Here is a 14,700-nt window from a genome sequence, read left to right on the forward strand (position 1 = left end):
GCGCGTTGAGATGAGGACATATGACTTTGGGCTCTGCATGGGAAGTTGATGAGGAGTGTTTTCCCTTGCGAGGGTCTAAGGGCAATTTGGCGTTTCTGGGGTAGTTTTTTGAAAGGCGTTCCCCGTTGAAACTAATTTCCCAGGATTTGAAAGTTTGACATTGGCTTATTGAATTAAAGTTGTATTTGTATGGCCATGCTGGAATAATCTGTTGCATTTAAGTCCCTACTCTAGCTAGACTGAATTAATCAAATTACTCTTATAATGTACGCAAGACGAATAGTTGTCGGAAGGGTGTCGGCTGACTTGAAAATACTGCCAGCTTGCATTTAGGACTTTTATGACGAGAGGATTGGGCTGACTCTAGCTAAGTTGAAATATTCACAGTCGGGTTTATAGTTTTGTTAAAGGGAGTATGCTCAGACCAACAGACAGTTCAAGCAAGTTTGATTCAACGCCTTCAAAATGCATATAAAACGTCAACGCCAGTGTCTCTATTATCCGCCGAAACAGATTCCATTGGGCGAAAAAAGGCAATAGCCGTGACCATTATATAAATGGATAACTGAAAATCAGCGATGACACGAGGTGTTCGCGAAAAACGTCCGCGAACTGACGTTATTTGTCTGCAAACTTAGTCAATCTGACAGTTAATGCACTCTGAACAAGATTGGCAATTTCCGATGAAAAGCGGGTACGGAAAGTTGCGAGGTTGGCCGATTGCAGATTCTGATTGCACTTATGACTACGAGACAACGTGTTGGTTTACACACGGGCAACAATCACGTGTAGACCTAGACTTGAAGTGGGCGCCACACCTTGGAACATAGTCCCCTTTAAGACTAAATTTCAAACCGGTTTTGGTTCGCAGACACCAGATCCTTACACTTCTCTGGGCATGGATCGAAGGAACGATTTGTATTGTTTTCCCTCAAACCTTGTACAATAGTCACCTGCACATGCTTAACCTTGTTTCGAATAATTATGTAGAGTCAATAGACGTGGAAATCCACTTTGCTGCAACCATTGTTAGTCATCTATCACACTAGATTAACGTTACTGTTTATGTGACCCGTGAAGATTCCGGGGTAGAATAGGTCTTCAGCAACCCATGCTTGCCGTAAAAGGTGACTATGCTTGTCGTAAAAGGCGACTTACGGGATCGGGTTGTCAGGCTCGCTGACTTGGTTGATGCATGTCATCGATCCCAATTGCGTGGATCGATGCTCATGATATTAATCACTGGATTGTCTGGTCCAGACTCGATTATTTACAGACCGCCGTCATATAGCGGTAACATTGCTGGGTGCGGCGTTAAACAACAAACCAACCAACTGTTTATGTCAGTAGCGACTTTCGGACATACTGCCATAAAACGTCCTGACGAAAAAAAAACGGAATTGATTGCGAATGCGTTTTTAAATCCCGGATTGTTTGGTTTGTTTACATACCACCGCTGCATGGCAGGTATACTGTTGGCTGGTGTCAGGCACCATACACATCCTTTTTCAGTTGCGGCTGCTACCGGTAGAGCAGGACCTGCTTATCCTTTACGCCAACACCTGGTGTCATACCCGGGGGCACGGGTGGCCCAGTCGTCTAAGGCGCCGCGATTCGCTGTGCAGAGTTGCGTCCCTTGGGCACGCCAGAAACCTAAGATGGCGGGTTCGAATCCCGATTCGCCCCGATTATGTTTCTAGGTTTGTCAGCACCATACCCGTGCTCGTGGGTTTCACCGAAATGGTAAACGTCTGAGACCTGCATCACTTCAGGCTTTCCTCCCACATTAAGCTGACACGCCGCGATATAACTGGAATACTGTTAAAAGCGGCGTTAAACCCAACTCACTCACTCACTGGTGTCATCACTTATTTTCAGTTAGCCATTCATATAATCTGCGACGCTATTTGCCTTTCACGCCCAAAGGAATCTGTTAAGTCGATTAATCAAGACTGGTTATTCTCTGGCGTTGACGTTTGATATAATTAATGGCATGAACTAATTTTTTTCTTGAAAACATGATGTAATATATACTCGATGAATTAGTTTTTAGTGAACGCGAAGATTTTATGGTAGTTTAACGGATGATTCAGTTGTATAATCTGATGCCTGTCACTAGTGAAACCATCTATTATAACTCGTGGGTTGCAAGAAGAATCAAAATCCTGTGATAATTCACACCATGCATACTCATATTACGTGCTCACCACATACAGTGAAGTGATCACCGCTAAAACAAGTCAGTGCTGCAATTAGATGTATTATGATTTGTTTTATCCAAGATGGCGGACATTTCTGAGCGAAAACTTATATAACGAACAATGTACATAACGAACTGATTTCTTAGGCCCCTTGCAGTTCGTTATACCCATGTTCTATTGTAGTTCCATCTACTGTGAATCCGCGACCAAACTGTTTTCTTTTCACAAGAAAACAACAAAGTTGTACGCCATTCCAAGGATTGCAAAGACAGACAGAAACGTGTCGATACCTCGAATATTCTTGAACAGATCGGTAGGGGGTCACAGTTACTTCACTACAGATTCCTGCCAAATCTCGCGAGATCCACCAGATGCATAGTGATCGCAAATTGCCCCAACCCTCTGTAATCCGAGATTGACGATGACCTTTCGTCTTTCGGACAAATCCAGCAAACTTTTATAAAATTTGATTTTGTGTCCAAAACGAGACACACTGAATTTCCTGTATCTGTTGTGTCAGGCTCCTTCCCAGACATAAAATAACGCTTGGCCTTTATCCAGTCCTGCAGGTTAGGAAGGGGAATTGGTGAGTAAATAAACTCAAATCAACTTACTGAGCTGACATCCGGGCCCCCAGAAGCCTTCCCGGCATCCTCCTACGCAGTTGCCATGGACCTTGTCACAGACCTCGCTCCTCCTGCACCGACACCGGAAGCGACACTTGTAGCCAAAGAAGCCATCTTGACACCGGCTGTGGAGATCCTGAAGGCCGTCTGAAAACGGAAAGAGGGACATGTTAAAATGATAAATCAGTATTTAGGATGAATTGTTTACATTTTAGGGCACACATTTCACCGACGGATGAAAGTTTGTGTATTTTGCAAATTGGTTTATCATATTTTCAATTGAAAGATTTTATGTACTGCTTGAACCATACTTGTCCAATGGCTCAGGATGGTCTGATATTGCAAATATTCATTTCTCCACAGTAAATATTTTGTTCTGTTAGACAAATCCACGCATTCCGGGGGTTATGCTACTCATACTTTTGGGGCGCATTTAAAATCTTGGGGTTTTGAGTCTTAATTCAATGTTGACACTTGTCGAGTTGTGAGACAAGCTAGCCCTGGCCATTAGAGTCAAATACATCGTCACATCTTAGAATACAGTGAACTATGGTTAAAACGAACACGCCTATAACGAACTAACGGATATAACGAACTAACTTTGTAGTCCCGACTATTTGCTGTAGTTATACTGTATATATGCTTATAACGAATTACGGTTATAACGAACTAAAATTAGTAGTCCCTTTGAGTTCGTTATAACCGTAGTTTAGTACAAGTATACATGTAAGTATCTGTATCAATAATATGTATCAATACTATGTATCAATAATCCCTTCATCACAGAGCAGGGTAGGCGCCTGCCTGGAGAGCGGAAGGACGTGTTTTGATCTCAGCCACGTCACGATAAAAGACGTTAAAATACGGTACTTGTTGTTACCCTGCCTTGGGCTCGGCATTAACATGATTAAGGGGCTAAAACAAGGACTGGTCGACTCGGGAGTCAGCATATAACATGTCTGAGTGAGTTATTCATGTTATACTGTTACATGGTACCTTTGTGGGCTAGCACTATAAAACAGTCATACGATCGGACTAGAACAAGTGCACGCACGCGCGCACACGCACACACGCACACACACGTCGCCAATACATCCGTGCTCCTAGGTTTCAGCAGCAAACCCTGTACAACGTACGCCAACTCCCCTCCCACTTGAAGCTGTCACGCTGTTAAATAACCGAAATACTGTTGAAAGCGGCTTTGAACCCACATAACTAAATCCCATTTCTGTGAAGGAGCTTCGTTAAATACAGAAACATAAAAAACATTTAATGAAATTCAATTTAATGACATCCTCCTTCTTAAGTCGGTAGGAAGTCAACACTTTATCTGTTTAACCATAAATATCTTATTATTGAAAAAAGAAAAAACCTTGGCCATTTCGAGGAATAAAAGTCAGAAATAGTGCCGTTTATTTCACTATCCCTGCAAATCATTCGATATGATTCAGAACAGTTTGGGGTTTTCATTTCGCCATGACTCTTGGATAATCATCTATTCTGCATAGCACATAATAAAAATACAGTGAAAGTGTCGTTGATAGCGAAGTTCGTTGTCGATCACGAAGCTTAGTAGAAAATGATTGCATCGGAGTACCATGTAACCGTCGATATGGAAACGCCTTAGTCATACACTCGCACGTCTTGAGGAAAGAATGAGAAATTTTACAACTGAGAGTGCATTTAGTGAAAGTTTGCACTTCACTACCTCATTTCATTCACTACTTATTCTTCAGTTTGGGATTTGGAAGCACGAACGCCTAACAGCACAACGCATACTCAGCTTCATTTCCACTGTAAAAAGGGCCTATATCTCAGGCGGTCGATAAGGAAATCTGACAACGCAAACTAGCACTGCTAAGCAAACGTGACGGTAATAACCGAACATGGCCGCGATTACGCAAAACGTAAATCACCAAATCGTTCATCTCCATCCGATATTTTATTGAAATAGACGACATAAGGAATTAAGAATTCAACAGCTTAATACCCGACCTCTCGGGTTTATTTTCTTCTGAATATGAAACCGACCATTTATTCTTTCCAAGTCAGCTTATTGCCTAGGTCTCTATTCAGAGTAAGTCCATTAACCGCCAGTTGGAGAGTGGCGGGGTATTTAAGGCAACTGGATAAACGACATCGGTCGTAAAATGTCCAAACATTGATTCCGTTTGATTTACAATTCCATCAATTTCATGTATTGTATTTCAAGTAATTGAGTCGAGACTCATATGCCCTGATGTTTAACGTAAGCACCGAACCCTTGGGTTTAGAGCCTGCTATTAAAGAACCAGCGTCAAACTCTTTGACCAATCATTCCAGCGAAACCACGGGAGCGGAAAATCCATGTTACCAAACCGTTGTGAATTGTAGATCAAGCCATGAAATGAATTTGTATCTCAAACAGAAAACATAAGCTTCGTTGACACACGTTAATCAATACCGCCATGGAATAAACTTGGAATTCATCGAACGGTTCACACTAGGGAACCCGTTTTATTTCTCTGCAAAAAAAGACTGCTGTTATTTCGAATGGACCATTGCCAGGAACCCGAGATATGCAAATTAGCGCGTGACGGGGTTGCAGGAGCGAGGCTTGTACAGAAAATCTGCCAACCTTTCCATGCAACGATTAACATGCGTGTTTGCATGAATCATTTAGTTCGTAAACCAACGTGACTGGTCGCATTTCACAACGGCAATCCACGACCGTTTAAGACCAAATTGCCATTTGTGATATATAGTGTACGGCAATTTATATGGCACTGTCGGATGTAAGGACTAAGTATGGACGTTGATTATAACCATAATTACGTCACTGCCTTGCAAAAACGTAGTGGCCTGACTCATTGAGTGAATTCATTTGTGTTAATTTCTCTGGCATAATGCGCGTGTGCCCCATCCCTTATTTAACTGAACAAAATGTTGTAAATATTTCATATGAATGGTGATTTAAATAATCGTATTTCTAATGTAGAGTGTCACTATTATGCTATATATGTTGACACAATGACATGACCGGGCGAGCTACACTTCTTGACAAATTGACATGTCCGGACGAGCTACCCTTGTTGACAAATTGCCATGTCCGGACGAGCTACACCTGTTGACAAATTGCCATGTCCGGACTAGCTACACTTGTTGACAAATTACCTTGTCAGGACGAGCTACACTTGTTGACAAACTGACATGTCCGGACGAGCTACACTTGTTGACAAATTGACATGTCCGGACGAACTACCTTTGTTGACAAATTGCCATGTCCGGACGAGCTACACTTGTTGACAAACTGACATGTCCGGACGAGCTACACTTGTTGACAAATTGACATGTCCGGACGAACTACCTTTGTTGACAAATTGCCATGTCCGGACGAGCTACACTTGTTGACAAACTGACATGTCCGGACGAGCTACGTCTGTGGACAAACTGACATGTCACGGCCATACGAGCTACACTTGTTGACAAAATGACACTTCCAGGCTAGCTACACTTATTGAGAAAACGATACGTCCAGGCGAGCTACACTTGATGTAATCAATCAACCAGGATGATCTATTCCTGCCTACTTGACAGCTCGCGTGCTGGCCATCTTATGACTTGGGAGTTTTACGACGTTCTTTCATGCCACTATGGAGAGGAATGAAAACAGAAAATCGGTGTGAAAAGATGTCTCAGCTGAGATTGTTTCCTGAAATCAACTTTTACCGTGGTTTTATGATCATCCTGCTTCATGCCGGTTCACCTAGCCACGCATTTACCCTACCAGCCGTCAGCTAACGCCATATACACCGCCGCGAGGGGCACCAAGGACAAACTCAGCAAACGCTGATAGACATGAAACCCGATTCCTTAAAATGCATTAAAAGTTAAAGTTACCTCAAGTAAAGTTTATGTTGTAAGACATCGATACTATGGCAGGTGATCATTTATCTGCTTAACTTTATGTAGGCGAGGAATAGGTCCATTAAGGGAATTGGTAGTAGAAACTCTCACTGAACAATTGTAAATTGCAGTTGGGTCAGCGTGGAAATTCAGCGTGGGCGAAATATGTCCTCAGCCTGTCTTGAGAAACGACTAACACGTGTCTTGAGGGGAGGACGTGTCCTCAGCATCCAATGGATGTCTTGCGAACCGACACAGATGCTTTCCGTCATATGGATCCAGTGCCCTACGCTTGTCTTGGGACCAGGCACAGATGCTTTCCCTCGTGTGGACCCAGTGCCCTACGCTTGTCTCGAGAACCGACACAGATGCGATCCCTCGTGTGGATCCAGTGCCCTACGCTTGTCTCGAGAACCGACACAGATGCTCTCCCTCGTGTGGATCAAGCATCCTATGCTTGTCTTGAGAACCGACACAGATGCTTTCCCTCGTGTGGATCCAGCACCCTACGCTTGTCTCGAGAACCGACACAGATGCTCTCCCTCGTGTGGATCCAGCACCCTACGCTTGTCTCGAGAACCGACACAGATGCTCTCCCTCGTGTGGATCCAGTGCCCTACGCTTGTCTCGAGATCCGACACAGATGCTTTCCCTCGTGTGGATCCAGCATCCAATGCTTGTCTTGAGAACCGACACAGATGCTCTCCCTCGTGTGGATCCAGTGCCCTACGCTTGTCTCGAGATCCGACACAGATGCTTTCCCTCGTGTGGATCCAGCATCCAATGCTTGTCTTGAGAACCGACACAGATGCTCTCCCTCGTGTGGATCCAGTGCCCTACGCTTGTCTCGAGATCCGACACAGATGCTTTCCCTCGTGTGGATCCAGCATCCAATGCTTGTCTCGAGAACCGACACAGATGCTCTCCCTCGTGTGGATCCAGTGCCCTACGCTTGTCTCGAGGACCGACACAGATGCTCTCCCTCGTGTGGATCCAGTGCCCTACGCTTGTCTCGAGAACCGACACAGATGCTTTCCGTCGTGTGGATCCAGCACCCTACGCTTGTCTCGAGAATCGACACAGATGCGATCCCTCGTGTGGATCCAGTGCCCTACGCTTGTCTCGAGAACCGACACAGATGCGATCCCTCGTGTGGATCCAGCGTACTACGCTTGTCTTGAGAACCGACACAGATGCGATCCCTCGTGTGGATCCAATACCCTACGCTTGTTTTGACAACCTACACAGTGGGTTCCCTGTACATATTCCCTGTTTGTTGTGAAAGATGACAGCGATGAGGAACGGCTGGTTTTCAGTTTATGACCTGGCTGATATAATGACATCATGTCCCAGTGAAGATAGTACATTAACCACGGGTTGGCGTGGCCCAATCGCTATTTTCGCAGGCCGTCATCATAAAGCCGTTAAATAGGAAGCGAAAGCAACAAACACATAACCAACGGGTACTCCTACAGTTTAAGTGTAAGATAGATGCTCACTTAATCACGACAACCTGAATGAACATTTCTCAAGTCATTTTATGCCCCCGATATCTCACTCAAAACACCATGACACCACGAACAGGCACCACACATTGTACGAATGTCGTGAATAGAAAACTTTTTTTCGGCATGCTGACCGAACGTGTTAAGCACTAAGGTACAAAACTGCTGGCACTATCAAAGACGTGATATCCGGCATGCTGACCGAACGTGTTAAGCACTAAGGTACAAAACAGCTGGTACTATCAAAGACGTGGTATCATGGGACAGCTTAGGTCCCCGTCCAGTTTAGGATACAAAAACTCCTCTGATCTTTTTACCGATCACATCCTACCATTAAGCATGGGTGGTGAAATCAACAGAAAAGTGAAGTTCCATTCCTGGTAGTGAACCCCACTGAACTGGAATCTGAGGAACCTGCGGTCGGAGGGATAGATCGGTATATGCAGGTAGGCATAGATCAAGGAATCGAACGCCTTTACGCTGGTTCTGAGTAGTCTCAGCGTAGTGAGGCGGAAGTAGGGTGGACGCTTCAGGTAATGTTCGTTGAACACAGAGAGATTGTGTATCATTCTCATCCTGTCCTTCTTGGGTACGAGGAAGATGTGGAAATAAAGACCTGGTGTTAACGCCGGTGTGTGTACAATCTCAACGGCTCTCTTTACCAACAGAATGTCTATGTTGGATTTTAATAGCTGATGTTGCTTTCTTGGATAATTCCAAGGAAGTGGAGCCGTGGTCAACGGTGGAAGTACCTCTACGGCTAGTTGATTACCGTGACCCACGTTGAAAACGTAATCGTGCTTGAGGATGCTCAAGTTCTTCCAAAATCGATCCAGTCTCACCATATCTCTTATAGCACTGAGAGGAATATTGGAAGTGGAATTGACTAGTTTCACGAGTTCACGTGACTATGACTGCGACCCTTATATCAGTGTTTCTCAATAGAAAGTGTATACCAAATTTCTTTTAACCATAAACAATATTCTACGTCATATTGTACGAACTACAATGTTTGAGAAGGAATTTGTTGGTATGCGCTCTACAATCAGTATCATTGATTCAAAGTGTCCGAGGTATTTTATAGGTAACGGAAAATAGCGAGTGGATCCGAATGGTTATTTCCTTGGTTTCTACTGACGTCCTTGCATTGGGAAATACTTCAGCAACCCATGCTTGCCGTAAAAGGCGACTATGCTTGTCGTAAGACGCGACTAACAGGATCGGGTGGTCAGGCTCGCTGACTTGGTTGATGCATGTCATCGTATCCCAGTTGCTTGGATCGATACTCATGATATCGAGTACTGGATTGTCTGGTCCAGACTCGATTATTTACAGACCGCCGTCATATAGCTGGGATATGGCTGAGTGCGGCGTTAAACAAACAAACAATCAAACAAACAAACAAACAACATTGCGAAATAATCCAGGGCGCCGACATAAGTCATGCCAGAGTAGGATTCATCAATCTCACATTCCAGATCTACAATTGGTTCCAGCAGATGTCCTCATCCTAGGCCCACCTGTCTCGAGTAATTATTCTCAAGAAGTAATCAACATGAAACGGAACGACAGTGGTGATCAAGGAACGCACACACATTCCTTGTGAAACGATCACCCTGCCCAAACAGCTGGAATATATGAGAACACAAGAACAAGAACGTTTTCTTAACATTTTGTGTTAAATTATTGAGGGTTCTTGTCAGCTTGGCATCGACAACGTTCACTGCTGACTTGTACCGCCAGTTCCCCTATATTCCATGTGTCCGCTTTTTAAACCCCATTCGAATACTCGATAATTGACTGCGGATGTTTTTGCCATCATCGAGAAGAAACACAATTGGTTTTATTATCAGGAAACAGAGTAAAACATGCCTTAAAAGACGTTCATTAATATCGTTGTGCAACCAACGTTGTTTGATGTTCGCAACGAAGCCATATGTCACAGTCGAATTAACCTCGAGCTGTGCTTTTTAACGGCATTAAACTCGGGTCTTATGGATAATGTTTGAAATTGGAACGACCTCAAGATGCAATGCACTGCGTGAACAGTCGGCTCCTATTAACATGTTTGTCGTTTTCCATTGCTCTGTGTTCTAACATAGAAGAAAATTGTCTTAACAATCAGTTGTAGGATTGGAAGAGAGAGAAATGGAAGAAAGTTATAAAGTCATAAAAGGCATGCTTGACTCGAAGCCGCAAAATCAACTGAAGCAAGACATTCCAATCACTACCTAAAACGCAAATATCCGTTATATCGAGATTTAACTTCTCGAAGTAACCTAACATACAGTCATAACCCGCGTTTTTTTGGATCATAGGAATCAAGCGCGGAGAATACAACTTTTTGGAAAAGAAGTGGTGCCTGTAAAGAAAACAACTTAATAAACAATATATCAGCTTATCCAAAAACCAAGGAAAACATTACAACTATTCCAGGCTTCAGAATCAGTTGCGTGTATAATTTATTGGTGTTGAGTACGTATATTCCTTAAACAATCGCTTGTGGTCTTTTACACAGTCCGTATGCTTCAGAAAGTGGCGTCAGGCTGTAGGTCCAGGTTTGATTCCCCACATGGGTACAATGTGTGATGCAGTTTCTGGTGTCCCCGCTTTGACATTGCTGGAATATTTGCTAAAAGCGGCGAAATACCATACTCACTCATTCATAAAGTGGGGCGCGCATCCCTGTACCAACTCGTAGACAATGGATATATCGAAAGATACGCTTGTCTCGATAGTTCTGATTAACGAAACCATGTTGTTTCGACTTTCGACTAAAATTCAAAACATCCGTTATCTCGAAGAATTATACATTTGTTCCACAAGTCCGCAACACAGGCTGAAAATATGTCTATTCATCCGCCTCGAAGCAATGGCTACCTCGAATACTTACGTAATTCTCCGCTCAGTTCGAGATCACAGTTTCTCTATCGAGAATTAGAAAGGTGATCCAAAAATACTACTAATTTATCAAAGGGACTGGATGTTACATAATCCACATATATGCAAACACAGACGTATTCATCAATCTATGAAAGTTTCAGTTAACTGAAATTATAGACCATAATGTCTGCACAAGATGCTTACAAAGCCATTACCATACGTCAAGCGTCTGCAGTGAACAACAGGTCGCTCGTTCGTAAAGAAACTTAGAAGCCCCTTTTGCATTTTGATGACAATGATAACATCTCAAATTGACTGCTAATATGATAAACTGACTGAAAACCCGGTACACACATTAAAGATTCAGCCTTTGCCAATAATTGCTCTATCATAAGCCATTTGCGGAGTCTGGTGTTCAATGATTCCATTCTCCAAGAGCGTTACGGTCAGTAGTCGCGCGCACTTGATGCCATTCAGTCAAATGGTCCCAGAAGACGTTTTTTGAAAACTACATTCCTTTTAATCAATCAAAAATGCCATCTCAGTAAAAATCGACCTCTAAACTAATATATTTCAAGAACACGGCGGGTACAATTGAAAAATAACATCCATAAAATTAATAATGGTAGCCAACAAAATAGACATATATTTTGAAAATTCTCCTTAAATTCAACAATGAAACATGCATCATTTGGAATTCATTCTACCTTCCAGTCACATCCTCATCAGCGTAGTCAAGATAAATTACCTTTTGCATCTTAACTACTAAACAAAATCATTCAATTTTACATTTCGGGAGTTTGAGCTCGAAACAGCTAACCCTGAATAATCAGTCTAAATCAAATTTATATTCGCAAACAACCTTAAACTCAAAAGCATCCGTATCAACTTCTGCCGCCTGTTGCGCACATTCTCAATCATGTTTCTCCTCTTGTAAACCCCCCATCGATCAGTGGGCCCGGGAGGGAGCGGAGGACGGGACTGGGGGGACCCGTATGGGCAAACGAGGTTATGCCAGGTCCTGTGACTCACCCAGGGGAAAAGCTGGTCGATCTACACGTGGCACCTAAACGACCCATGTTTTCATCAAAAGAGCAAGTCCGAGCAAGTTGGGATCAATCTGAATGCAATGCAAAATCGGTCTGCTTGTGATTTGATCCCAGTTCAAGATCACTGATGACCTGACTTGATCTATTCGCTGGGTGATGATATCTGATGAACCAGCGATGCAGAGATACAGACTTTACAACACAAAAAAACATGATTTGCCTAACACGAAGTTTCTGTGACACAAGTACTTTTAGGAAGTAAGGGTCATCACCACCAACATGGTGAAGTCCCATTCCTTGACACCGTCAGACAAAGACCAAGCTATCTGTGATGTGTTCATTGGACATGTCAAGGTCTACTGGTACTACAACATCTAGTTTTCGTCAAAAACAACGTTTTAGGTTCTAGACCGAAACGTCCATTCAACAGTATAATAAATAAGTTGTTATCCATAAATCTCTGTCTACTTTGTCAACCATCAACTTCTACGAAATGCCAATCACACAGTTCATGCATTTATTGTACTTATGAAATGCTTGTTCTTTTCATATCCACATACAGTAAACTACGGTTATAACGAACACGCTTATAACGAACTGAAGGACATAACGAACTTATTTGTTAGCCCCGACCATGTGTTTCATATATGCTGTATATATGCTTGTAACGAACTACGGTTATTACGAACTAAAATGGGTGGTCCCTTTGAGTTCGTTATAGCCGTAGTTTACCGTACTTTGAACCGATACGAATAGTTCGAACTGTATAATAACCTTAGCTGCAGTATCCATTTAAAAAAATAGTCTCTCTTTCAGATCCAGCTATTTCATTCAACTACATATTCCCATTGTCACTCCCGGTTCACCTCGAGACATCCGACGCTCACCCTCTGGAGCATAGACAGAATTGGGGGTAGCCCAGTGAATATAAATCGTTCGTGCTTTACGCCTAGGACCCAGGTTTGATTCCCTAAATAGATGTATTGTGTGAAACCAATTTCGGATGTCCCCGCCGTGATGTTGCCTAAACATTGCTAAAACCGGCGTAAAATCATATTCACTTTGCCGCGACCCCGCCGTGATATTGCTTGATATAGCTATAAACTTAAGAGCATATTCACTCACTCGGAAATACAAAGACTCTTGGGTTCCTTTAAGGAATTCTTCTACTCAACTGTATGAACATCGTTAGTTCAGGGACAGCATAATAATCGAGGAAAATGCCTTCCAATACCATTTGTAGAGGATGAACGCACTGTGGCAAAGTCACCGAAGTTCACGAAAAATATGGGTATTTCAGCACTGTAGACTACATGTGTCAATTAGAAATGAGACATATATATAACTGTGACTGTCTTGTAATTACGCTGTCTACATAGGTCTCTTCCTTGTTAAGCTCTCTTCGATCAATACTTATTTGTTTCTATCGCGGAGAGCGGCAGACTGATTTACGTTCAAGTGGAGGCGAAATAACAGGAAGGTTTTGAGACTGAGAAAGTTGAGCAGTTAACGCATGAGGTACAGGTATAATTAGAACTCTTCAACACTAAGATTAGTTTGTCCAGTTGACCTTTGGTTGGAATGTCAGAAAGACTCGTTGACCGCTGTGATGACATGCAATCACGTCCACAGAATGTTCTCGATTACCATGCAACTAACCATGAGGGTTCCAGCTATTGGTAGGCCAAGCCTTCTGACATCGGTTCTTGCTATCAAAGGGATTGATGTAAGTGATCACTTCTAGTTGACTGCTGGCATGACCTAATAGAGGACATCCGTGATGAATACTGAAGAGCTGGATATGCAGAAAAGTTACGGAAAATTATCCAGACCCCAGGGTAATAGCCGGAGAAATTGCGATTTAATGGAAACGTGCGGTTGCCCGCAAGATGGCTATCGCTTCACAGCGTACGCGAAGGAACATGAGGTCGTCACTTCATTATAGTAGTACAGATTTGATTGAGGAAGCGGGCAATCCTGTAACGTAATTACAGAAATCAATGGTGCAGTTGTTCAATACATTGAGAAGGCAGACGGAGATATGTGAAGCCCATGTCTATACATGCCGCGATACGTCAACACATCATCAAACATGGATACGTCCTACCCCACAGTGTAATCAGCCAGAGAGATAACAACGGCGGTTTAGCCTTTTTGAAATTGGCAGCTGAAATGTCAATTTGTTTATTTCATCCAATACATTTCTATACTTTACTGATTACACTCTGTGGGTAGATGTTTTTGTTTCGTGAGTATTTCTATGACTTTTCTGAATATGTTTTAGAACTACAAACGAAAGCGGAAGAAAATCCAATCAGATATTGAAAGTTGTTAAGTCAAACTGACAGGTGTCACTTTTTCCAACTTCAAAAACGTATCAAATACGTCAGTCAGAAGATACATAACAACCTGGTCAATATCACGATGAAAGAAACATGCCCAAACACATGCGATTGTTTTGAACAAAAATCAAAGTTATTTATAATTACCATTCCACTTAATCTAATGAGATACTGAATTCGTTCTGTTATTAAACGAAATCCGTTGAAAA

General features: G+C 42.8%; 1 protein-coding gene across 7 annotated transcripts in view; it reads right to left on the reverse strand.

Annotated features, from left to right (window-relative positions):
- Positions 1-14,700, reverse strand: part of LOC124135590 (receptor-type tyrosine-protein phosphatase mu-like) — a 197,182-nt gene that overhangs the window by 103,711 nt on the left and 78,771 nt on the right. For all 7 annotated transcript variants that reach the window (XM_046500968.2, XM_046500964.2, XM_048399677.1 and 4 more), the window contains one exon: positions 2,816-2,974. In XM_046500968.2, coding sequence (XP_046356924.1) covers positions 2,816-2,974 — 159 coding nt within the window. The remainder of the gene's footprint in view (positions 1-2,815; positions 2,975-14,700) is intronic.

The sequence above is a fragment of the Haliotis rufescens genome, unplaced genomic scaffold (genome assembly GCF_023055435.1).
Source record: "Haliotis rufescens isolate VD_foot unplaced genomic scaffold, xgHalRufe1.0.p SCAF_2, whole genome shotgun sequence".
NCBI classification, from domain to species: domain Eukaryota; kingdom Metazoa; phylum Mollusca; class Gastropoda; order Lepetellida; family Haliotidae; genus Haliotis; species Haliotis rufescens.